The 10,244-nt window shown below is 55.3% G+C and overlaps 1 protein-coding gene and 1 non-coding gene across 2 annotated transcripts; one reads left to right on the top strand and one right to left on the bottom strand.

Moving 5' to 3' along the window:
* Positions 1–658: 658 nt before the first annotated feature.
* Positions 659–2,515, top strand: GNGT2 (G protein subunit gamma transducin 2). The gene is made up of 3 exons (XM_009482180.2): positions 659–762; positions 1,790–1,879; positions 2,276–2,515. The coding sequence occupies exons 2-3, from the start codon at positions 1,796–1,798 to the stop codon at positions 2,399–2,401; spliced, it is 210 nt and encodes a 69-aa protein (XP_009480455.1). The 5' UTR covers positions 659–762; positions 1,790–1,795; the 3' UTR covers positions 2,402–2,515.
* Positions 2,516–5,070: 2,555 nt separating this feature from the next.
* TRNAQ-UUG (transfer RNA glutamine (anticodon UUG)) lies at positions 5,071–5,142 on the bottom strand. Its single transcript has one exon. It is a non-coding gene; the product is annotated as a tRNA-Gln (tRNA).
* Between the last annotated feature and the right edge of the window lie 5,102 nt (positions 5,143–10,244).

Consider the following 10,244-nt stretch of genomic DNA (forward strand, 5'->3'; position numbering starts at 1 on the left):
CCCCACTGCTGAGGCTGTGTGGAGGGCAGGAAATTCCCACTTCCCCGGTGCTTGGAAATTCGCCTCCACCGTCTCCTCCTCCTCCTCCCACAGATGCTTCCCTGGGGCCTCCTGGGCTCCGTCCTCAGCCCCAGCGACTTTGCACCGGCCAGACAGGAGCAAAACCCACATTAGGGCTTGGCTCTTCCTGAGCCCGTGGCCCCACAGCACAAGGACGAGGGAAATGATGAATTTCCTCCAGCACCAGCCCAGCTCCTCACACCCTGAAGAGCCGAGAGCCGCCCGAGCTGCTCCTGGCCCCCAAAGAGGCTGTGCCAGCCCCCAAAAGCCCCCCCGGCCCCAGCTCCCCACCTCCCCATCCCCTCCTAAACTCCACGACAACTGCTTGGATTCCCAGAGGGGACCAGTCCCCCTGCCCCAGCCAGGGCAGGACCCAGACACCCGTGCCAAGGGCTCAAGGGCTTCCCGGTTGCCCCACAAAGCACCTCTCCGCCCCACCCTTCCTCCCTCATCCTCATCCTCCCCCTCCCTGCGGCCCCACCACCGATTACCCCGGCGCTTTCAGGCTAATGCCCAACACCTGACCAGCTTATTCGCCTGAGTCTATTATCAGCTTAAGGACCAAAGACATCTGCTCCCCTCCCAGAGGTGAAGGAGTCTTCAAGCCTGGATCAGGAGAGCGAGGGTCCAGTCGACAGCATCTCCTCCGGCGGGAACGCCGAGCGTCTCCGCCGCTGAGGGGGCAGCCCCTCGTCCCCAGAGGTAAGTGGCTTCGCTCCCTCCAGGTACAAACGGTATCGTGGGGTCCCCACGGTTCGGGAGCCGCCCCCTCCGTGGGTTGGTAGCGGCTGCGCCGTGGCTTCTGGCTCCTTGTGCTCTGCCACGAGCATCTCCCGGGGCCGGTGCACCGAGGGCACGGATGGGAGCATCTGCATGGGAGCAGCTGCAGAAAACCAGCGGGAGCCCGGGCACACAAGCTTGATGCCTTCCAAAACAGGGCCAAGGCACACTTCAGCTTAATCACATTTACTTTTTTTATTTAAAAGGTTGTGGGCTTTCAAACCCAAATTTAAACATGGGAACAGGTCTCAGCAGCGCAGGCCAGCTGTGTGGAAATCTCACATAACCCTCGGATGGGCGTTTGTGGAAGAAGAGCTGGGCTTTCCCAACCCACATGGACCCAAAATCCTGCTGCTGCAGCAAGCACACACACCTCAATCCACGTTAGCACTTACCTGTGGGGTGGGCATAAGGAGGGGAGGGAAGAAAAAAAGAAAAAAAAAAAATTTAGTTCCTTAGCAAACCTGCAAAGATGCTCTTGCCCAGGCACAGGACACGGATCAGGAAGGGCGTTTGCAGACCTGGACATCCAGCTTCTCCGACGAGGCTGCTGCCCTGAGAGCCCCAAGGCAGCGGCTTTTCTCTGGACTCAGCCAGCCCCACTGAACCGGCCCCCTCATGTCCTGGGGAAACAGCCTCCACGGTAGCAGGGACTTCTTTAAGAACCAGGCTGGATCCCCCTCCTCAAACTGCATCCGTCGCTCGGCGTGCCTGCCGGGAACAAGCAAACGAAACTCTGGTTACAGCAGGTGCCACCAGAAGGGTTTCAAGAGGTGCCCGAAAGGTGCCTCCCGCCTCGTTTTTTCCTTCTTTTTAGCACCGGCCCATGTCTCGCCATGGGGGCATTAGCAATGTTTGCAATACCATTAGGGCCACAGCCATAGCCCTCCTGTGCTCTGGGAGAAGCCTATCTAGATACTCACCATGCGCCACTTCCCTGCGGTTACAGGGCAAAATGGCTCAGGACATGACGGAGAAGGAGCTGCTGAAGATGGAGCTGGATCAGCTGAAGAAGGAGGTGAAGAACGAGAGGCAAATGGTGAGTTTTTCACCCAAAATGCAAAGGGGACATTCCCAGGGGTAACTCCCTGACCTGATCATGCTGCAAAGGAAAAAAACCCACAGCCCCTGAAATCACACCTCAAATACAGGCAGGAGCACGTGCACTCACACCTCTGCCCTCCAGGCAAACACACCGCTGGGGCTCAGCCCCACGTCCCAGAGCCCGGGAGCTGCAGCTCCGCCGGCAGCGAGGTGCCCACAGCACCCCGGGGATGCTCTCGGGGACACCCCGCGCTGGGTGGGATGCTCACGGCCATGGCTCCCCTCTCCCTGCTGCACGAGCGGGTTCATAGGCAGCCGACGGAGCGGGAGCGCAGCTCTGCAGGGAGAGTTCATTCCCGTAACCCACGCAGAGCATCTCCTTCCTTGGCAGGTCTCCAAGACCGGCAAAGAGATCAAGGAATACATTGAGTCCATGGCGGGTGAGGACCCGCTGCTGAAAGGAGTCCCCGAGGACAAGAACCCCTTCAAGGAGAAGGGCGGCTGTACGATAAGCTGACCCCCCGCTGCCATCACCTCCAGGCACAGGGATGTTCCCGGGTGCCAGCCAAGACTGTCAGAAACCTGCTTTTCCTGTAGCCTGACCTCAGCACTGGGGAGTCCAGAACCAAAGCGTAGCGCATCTAAAGGATGGCAGAATGGAAAAAAAAAAAAAAAAAAGAAAGTAAAAAAAAAAGACAAAAAAAAAAATTGCCCTACTGCCACCGGAGACAAGGTTCAGCAGGCAGTGCAGCCTGTGCTTTTGTGCTCTCACGGCTGATTTACATTTGGTTTCCTGCAAGCAAAACTTCTGCATTTTTAGCAGCCAGCAGCAAACTGGGCTTCAATGAAACTGCAGAGCTGTGTCTAGTCTCAGACATCTCCAAGCAGCCCAACCCCGGCACCGAGCCCCCCGCTCGCTGCAGATGAGCCTCCTAGCAGGACCTTGCTCGAGTCAGCTCCTCTCAGTGCCTCAGTTTCCCCATCTGGCACAGAGGGGCAATACCCACCCCGCTGCTCTGAGGCTTCCAGGGGTCTGAAGCTTTACTCTCTTTATTCCGAGACATCCCCCCAGCCGGTGACCACCACTGCCCACCACTCCTACAGCCCACGGCTCGCACCCACCACGTGCCTTGCATCGAGAGCCAGGGGATGGCCAGAGCAGGGCTGGGTGGGCTTCACCCAACACGGGGTAGGGCATGGGAAGGAGCGAGGCTGCAGGCAGCTTGTCGAAACCCTTGCTCCACCTCTCGGTCTTGCTTCCTCCCCTGGAAACCCCCTGGCAGCTGTGGGAAAGCAAGCCCGGGGCTGTCGGGTCCTGCCTGCGACCGCGGTGGCTCCGAGCACTGCCCGCTCCGCCGGCAGCTTCGCTGGCAGCTCCCCTCGGCTGCTGCAGCCGGGCCCGTACGGGCAGCGGGGCTGCAAAGTCCCGTCCCATCGGTGACGGGGATGACTTGCACCAGGTGGTTTGGGGGGCAGCAGCTCCTTGGAGCAAGACAGGACTCGCCAAGCCCTAAGCTAGCAATGCCAGGCCGTGATCCTTCTGCTCCCAAGGGCTTTTTCCCAGGAAAAATTGTCATCCCCTGCTTGACAGAAAAAGCACGGCAGCTGGGGCACAGCCCGCTTCCAAGTTCGGCAGGGTGATACCTTGGGGAAGATTTGTGGGGTTTGTTGTTAGGGGAGGACGGTGTTGTTTGGGTGGGTTTTTTTCTAAGTCCATTACATCTACATACTATGTTTCAGCAAACTCCCCAAAACATCCCCAGATGATCAACCCCCAAACAGAAGCAGCAGCTCTTTTTATTTCTCAGAGTCCCTCAGGTCCCATCTCTGCCACAGTCTGTCCCCATCCTACTTCTGCTTCATGCCAGCCCGCCTCCGACACCGCGGCAGCCCTCGGGCCCACAGTGAAACGCTCCCCCGCGGCCTAGCCAGCCTCTGCTCAGAGGTTACACGCGTCCCATGGCAGATTTAGACGCAGTGTAGACAGTGACTGCAAACTCAGGGCAGGACCAAACCTCTTCTACACCATGGGACAGGGTGTTTGGGAAGAGGCAATGGCACGCTGGGTACCCGCTGCCTCTTGGGCGGGGTGTGGGGTCTGCTGCCGCGCTGGCGGCTGCTGCTGGGGCTGTGGGAGTGCCCGGGGGTAGTTTAAATGCTGCGTTTGTAGGACATTGCTTTCGATCCCACTTGGGAGCGGCATTTTCCTGCCTTCCAGGCCCCTGCTTGGTCTCACCGATGGGCCGGCCCTGCTCAGCACCGAGTCTGCAGGGTCCCTCAGCACTTCGTCCCCAGAGACGCTCCAAGATGGGGGCTCGCCGCCTGAGGATGGGCACATGGAAGACGCTTTTCCTCAAGCGGCAGGTCTCCACCACTCCCCTGCAGCCAGCACCTCCACGCTGCTTACCTCCCTAGTCAAAAAAAGATAAAAATAAAGGTGGTTTTGTTCTTTCTCGCAGATGCTAAATAAACCCACCAGCTCGACCGCAGCCTCTGTCTTTCTTGTGGCAGCGAGGGGCTGGGTTGCCGGCCTGGCGGCCTCTGCCTGGGCCCGGCTCCTGGGCCAAAGCAGCGCGCCCGGGCCTAATCCGGGGCGATAACGGGGATGCAGCCGGGTTTCCTGCGCTCGGAGGGGATTGACCGCGTTAAGCGATGTTAAACGGCTGGAAGCCTGCGTCAGAGCCGGCTAAGCCGCTGCTGAAGGGATTCGGGACGCTGCTGGCCCAAGGGCGGCTTAAGCCGGGGGTGGGCCCGTCTCCCCGAGGCCTCTCACACCGCCCACCCGTGTCCGCGAAGCCGCCGCGGCGAGGCCCTGAGCTCGGCAGGGCCGGTATGAGGCGGAGGCGTCGCTACGCCAATAAGGCGGTGGTAGGCGGAGCGGAGAGTGCTTCCAGCCAATAGCAGCGCAGGGAGGAGAGATTGTCACCCCCCGCGCCCAATCAACGCCGGCATCTAGGAGGGCGCCCACCGCCCTCTGCCCCCCTCCGCATGCGCAGTGAAGCGCCGGTGCCCCCGCACAAAATGGAGGCCGGCGGGGGCTGGGTGGGCGCCGGGGCGACGCCCGGTGCTGCTCGCCGCGCTCCGGTTTGCAGCCGCCTCCCGCCGCGTTACCGGAGCGGCGGCGGACGCCAAAAAAAAAAAAAAAAAAAGAAAAGGGGAAAAAAAAAAAAAAAAAAAAAAGCTACGAGGTCCCACCGAGATTTGAACTCGGATCGCTGGATTCAAAGTCCAGAGTGCTAACCATTACACCATGGGACCGCTGGGTGCAGATTTGGCTGCCGCGCTCTTACTCTATCCTACCGCTGCCCACGGGGGACCGTCCCGTGTCCTCCCCCCTCGCCGTGGGCAGCCTCCGGACCCTCCCGGGGGGTTCAAGGGCACCGAGAGCGACCGGCCGGTCGCTCTCGGTGCCCTTGAACCCCCCGGGAGGGTCCGGAGGCTGCCGAGAGGTTGCGGAGCTGCATCCCCGAGGAGGGGTTTGCAAAGGACCCATCCCGCGGGCAAGAAAATGGCATTAATTCCTCCTACAAACCCCATTAAATCACGGCCCCGGCCCCGTTTGGGTGCTACCGGCACCCAGGACAGACCGTAGCAGCCTTTGGGATCACCCCGAGCTTCGCCGCTGCCAGCCCCGCTCCTCAATACCCCCCCCCCCCTTTATTTCTCTATTTTTTCCTTATTTCCCCCTTTTATTTCTCTATTTTTCCCTATTCCCCTTTATTTCCCTATTTTTCCCTATTCCCCTTTTATCTCCCCTTTATTTCCCTATTTTTCCCTAGTCCCCTTTTATTTCCCCTTTATTTCCCTATTTTTTCCCTATTCCCCTTTTATCTCCCCTTTATTTCCCTATTTTTCCCTATTCCTCTTTTATCTCCCCTTTATTTCCCTATTTTTTCCCTATTCCCCTTTTATCTCCCCTTTATTTCCCTATTTTTCCCTATTCCTCTTTTATCTCCCCTTTATTTCCCTATTTTTCCCTATTCCCCTTTTATCTCCCCTTTATTTCCCTATTTTTCCCTATTCCCCTTTATTTCCCTATTTTTCCCTAGTCCCCTTTTATTTCCCCTTTATTCCCCTATTTTTCCCTATTTCCCTTTTATCTCCCCTTTATTTCCCTATTTTTCCCTATTCCTCTTTTATCTCCCCTTTATTTCCCTATTTTTCCCTATTCCCCTTTTATCTCCCCTTTATTTCCCTATTTTTCCCTATTCCCCTTTATTTCCCTATTTTTCCCTAGTCCCCTTTTATTTCCCCTTTATTCCCCTATTTTTCCCTATTTCCCTTTTATCTCCCCTTTATTTCCCTATTTTTCCCTAGTCCCCTTTTATTTCCCCTTTATTTCCCTATTTTTCCCTAGTCCCCTTTTATTTCCCCTTTATTTCCCTATTTTTTCCCTATTCCCCTTTTATCTCCCCTTTATTTCCCTATTTTTCCCTATTCCCCTTTATTTCCCTATTTTTCCCTATTCCCCTTTATTTCCCTATTTTTCCCTAGTCCCCTTTATTTCCCTATTTTTCCCTATTCCCCTTTTATTTCCCCTTTATTCCCCTATTTTTCCCTATTTCCCTTTTATTTCCCCTTTATTTCCCTATTTTTTCCCTATTCCCCTTTTGTTTCCCCTTTATTTCTCTATTTTTTCCCCTATTCCCCCCTTTATTTCTCTATTTTTCCCTATTCCCCCTTATTCCTCTATTTTTTCCTTATTAACCCCCTCTATTTTTTCCTCTATTTTTCCCCTATTTCTCCCTTTATTTCTCTATTTTTTTCTCTATGTTTCCCTATCCCTCCCCTTTATTTCTCTCCTTTTTTTTCCTATTTCCCCTTTCTCTGTTCCCACCCCCCCACCCCCCCCGCAACTCCACAAAAACACGCAACGCTTTTTTTTTTTTTGCTTGGGTTTTTTTTTTGCTCTTTATTTTTAAAAATGAAACAGTGGAGTAAAGCGGTTTGTGGCAAAAAAAAAAAAAAAAAAAACACACACAACCTCGCTGGAAGAGAAACGGAGCCCACGTCCATCCGTAATCCCAACTCCACATCCGAGCCAACAAACTGCCTCACGCGAGGGGACAAGGGAAGAACACGGATTAGAAGAGGCAAGGAGGAGAGGGAGGGGGAAAAGGCGAAAAGAAACAAATCAGCTGAAAAGAGGAAAAACAACATCATTACAGGAAAGTACAATTTTTTTTTCTGAATAGCCTGGAATTTTATTGGAGCGGCTGCCGGGAGAAGCAGCACCCATGGGTGCACCCGTCCCGTGGATGAGGAGGTGCCGGGTGCTCCCGGCGTCGGGGTGCATGTGGCACCCCAAATTCAGCTCAATCACCCCCTCGAGCTGCCACCAACCTGCTGCCGCCGTCCTGCCCCAAAAAAAGCCGCTGGGAAAAAAAAACCAAAACAAACCAAACAAAACATCAACTGCGATTCCCCCAGCAAAAAACGGGGTTCAGCCCCGCCGGGCCAGGGAAGCGAGGAGGATGGAGGTGTACTGCTGATGGAAGAAGTAAATATCAAAGTTTAAAAGGCAAAAATTTAAAAAAAAAAAGACATGGAAGTTTGAACTTGGAAAAAAAAAAAAAAATCAGTCACAACCAAACATTTCGGACTGCTGAGGTCTGGAGCTTTTACAACTAATGACCACTTTAAAGTGAAAAGAAAGCCCATAAATTCTATTTTTAAAGAACATTTTTTCTTTGGAAAAAGAGAGTATTTTTTTTTTTCCCCTAAACTACAGCATGTGGAGTTGCCACTACCTAGTTTTTAATCTATTGTCGCTAAGAGGTAGATAAACAAAAATGAATTGGTTATATATAAGGTGGTGCCCCCGGTTTGACGCGCGGAAGCTGAGGGTCCCCACGGCACCGGCTGCGCGGGGCTCCGGGACGTCTCGAGCTTCACGGGGGGGTTGCCCCCTCTGGAGCCACCCCAAAATTTGCTGGGTTTCAACTCGGCCGCGGGAGCCAACGGAGGTGGCAGTGGCATGGGGGGGGGGTCGCAGTTTAGGGCCAGATTTTCTCCTGAAGTCAAGGAATTTGATTCCGGGATGAATCCGGATGCGCTTCGAACAAACCGACGCAATTAACTGCTGGGTAACGAACGCTCACACCAGTTACGGACACGTTAAGGATTACTTTCTGCCCTGATTGCGGTCAATCCCACCGATTTCCCAGGATGATCCGACAACAGCGATGGGAGAGCCCGGCACCGCTCCCCGCCTCCCGTCCCTGCCACGGGCAGCTCTGCCGGGGCCATGCTCCGGATCAGCCCTTCCCCGCCCCGAAACATCGGCAAACTCCTTCCCGCTGGGCTTAGCATTGCTTTGTAGAGACCATTTCCCAAACTGGTCCAAAAAAAAAAAATGGCTTCAGTTCTGTCGTACATCCCGATTCCTGGGGCTTAAATTATGAATTAAATCTTGTTTTTAAGCAAAAGCACTCTTCCGGTGTTAGCTTGTGCTGATCCGCAGCACCCAGACACTTTCCACAGTTCATAACCCACCGCTCCGCCGCGCCGGCGGGGCTGGGCTGCTGCCATGGTGCGGCAGAGCATCCCACCATACCCCGGCAGAGCATCCCACCGCATCCCACCATATCCCGGCAGAGCATCCCACCGTGGTGCGGCAGAGCATCCCACCATGCCCTGGCAGAGCATCCCACCGCGGTGCGGCAGAGCATCCCACCATGCCCTGGCAGAGCATCCCACCGCGGTGCGGCAGAGCATCCCACCATGCCCTGGCAGAGCATCCCACCATACCCCGGCTGAGCATCCCACCGCATCCCACCATATCCCGGCAGAGCATCCCACCGCGGTGGGGCAGAGCATCCCACCACGGTGGGGCAGAGCATCCCACCACGGCACAGCAGAGCATCCCACCATACCCTGGCAGAGTATCCCACCATGGTGCAGCAGAGCATCCCACCATACCCTGGCAGAGCATCCCACCGCGGTGCGGCAGAGCATCCCACCATAACCTGGCAGAGCATCCCACCATGCCCCGGCAGAGCATCCCACCGCGGTGCGGCAGAGCATCCCACCATGCCCCAGCAGAGCATCCCACCGCGGTGCGGCAGAGCAGCCCACCGCGGTGCAGCAGAGCAGCCCGCCGCCACCGCGCCCTGCCGCCGCGCAGAGAGGTATTCGTCTTCAACAAAAAAAAAATAAACAATTCTGCAACGTACAGTAAAGCAGCAGAGATCAAAACGCACGCCCAAGTCAGCCCGGCGCTGACTTTCCAAGGGGTTGCTGCCCCATCCCATCCCACCACCCTCCCAGCGCCCCGGGAGCCTTCCTCATCAGCTCTCCTCTTCCTCTTCCACCCCGCAGCTCTCCCTAACCGCCGGGCGGAAAGCCGGGACGCCAAAACTGCCTCCCCACCAGCCGGGAGCGTCTCTGCTGAGCTCGGGGGCCAGATGGTGCCGCGGGGGCGGTGGGGGACCCCCCGTCCGTCCCTCGGGGCTCCCGGTCAGCTCTGAGGTAGTTTGCACGTGTACGCTTCCAGCTCGCAGCACCTGCACGGTCTCCAAAAAAATGAATGATTTAAGAGCCTCTGGCTGGTTTTGCTCTGCTCTGGATCTCATGCACAATCACAAACGAGTTAAAAAAAGAAATAAAGTTAAGGGAAAAAAAAAATCCAAAAATAAGAAGAAAGGCTGATTCGAGCGAATGGGGAGGCATCTCCCTCCTCCCCGCGCACCGCCGATGCGGAGCCGCTGTCGGGCATCCCGAATTAATTCCGAGGCCGCTTCCCAAGAGCCAGGGACCCGGCCCGCGGCCGCCCGCCGAGCAGACCGAAGCCGCCCAAGCTCAAGCTCCGCTCGTTCCCGCTGCCCCATCGCCGCTCCCAGCTCCCAAAGCAAATCCAAAGCCACATCCTTCACCCTCCGGCTGGGAAAGCCCACAGCCGTACTCGGCACGGCACGACCCGAGCGGCTGCCGGGAGCCAGCGCCTTACGAGGATGCTTAAAAGATTTCCGCGCCCTCTCAGGAAAATACGTGTTTCACAGGATCACACCGATTTCATCCAAACAAAACAAAAGCTACAACGGAAAAAAGAAATTAAAAACGACTGAAAAAAAATCAGACACCCCCCAAAAAAACCCCTTGGTTACTAAATTCTCCGAAAACAAGAAAGTTCCAAAAATATCAAAAGCCTATGTCGTGTGGACCAGCAGGAGACAGGGAGGGAAGACCTACATCAATAAAAAGAAATTAAATTAAAGAAATGTCTTCAACTGTCTTATAGCAAGTCTGCGTTTCTGATCTTTTTTTCAGAGTCTAGAAAACACTCAAAGTAGTTGGAGCTAGAAATTTAGAAAGATTTTTTTTTTTTCTGGCACTGATTAACTATCTGACTAACTTGTACT

This window comes from Pelecanus crispus, chromosome 18 (genome assembly GCF_030463565.1).
Source record: "Pelecanus crispus isolate bPelCri1 chromosome 18, bPelCri1.pri, whole genome shotgun sequence".
Classification (NCBI taxonomy): Eukaryota; Metazoa; Chordata; class Aves; order Pelecaniformes; family Pelecanidae; genus Pelecanus; species Pelecanus crispus.

What these genes read in the sequence shown, in the direction of transcription:
- GNGT2 (XM_009482180.2), top strand. Translation starts at nt 1,796, where the DNA reads ATGGCTCAGGACATGACGGAGAAGGAGCTGCTGAAGATGGAGCTGGAT. An exon ending in TGAAGAACGAGAGGCAAATG is followed by an intron (nt 1,880 to 2,275) that starts GTGAGTTTTTCA and finishes CTTCCTTGGCAG; the next exon opens with GTCTCCAAGACCGGCAAAGA.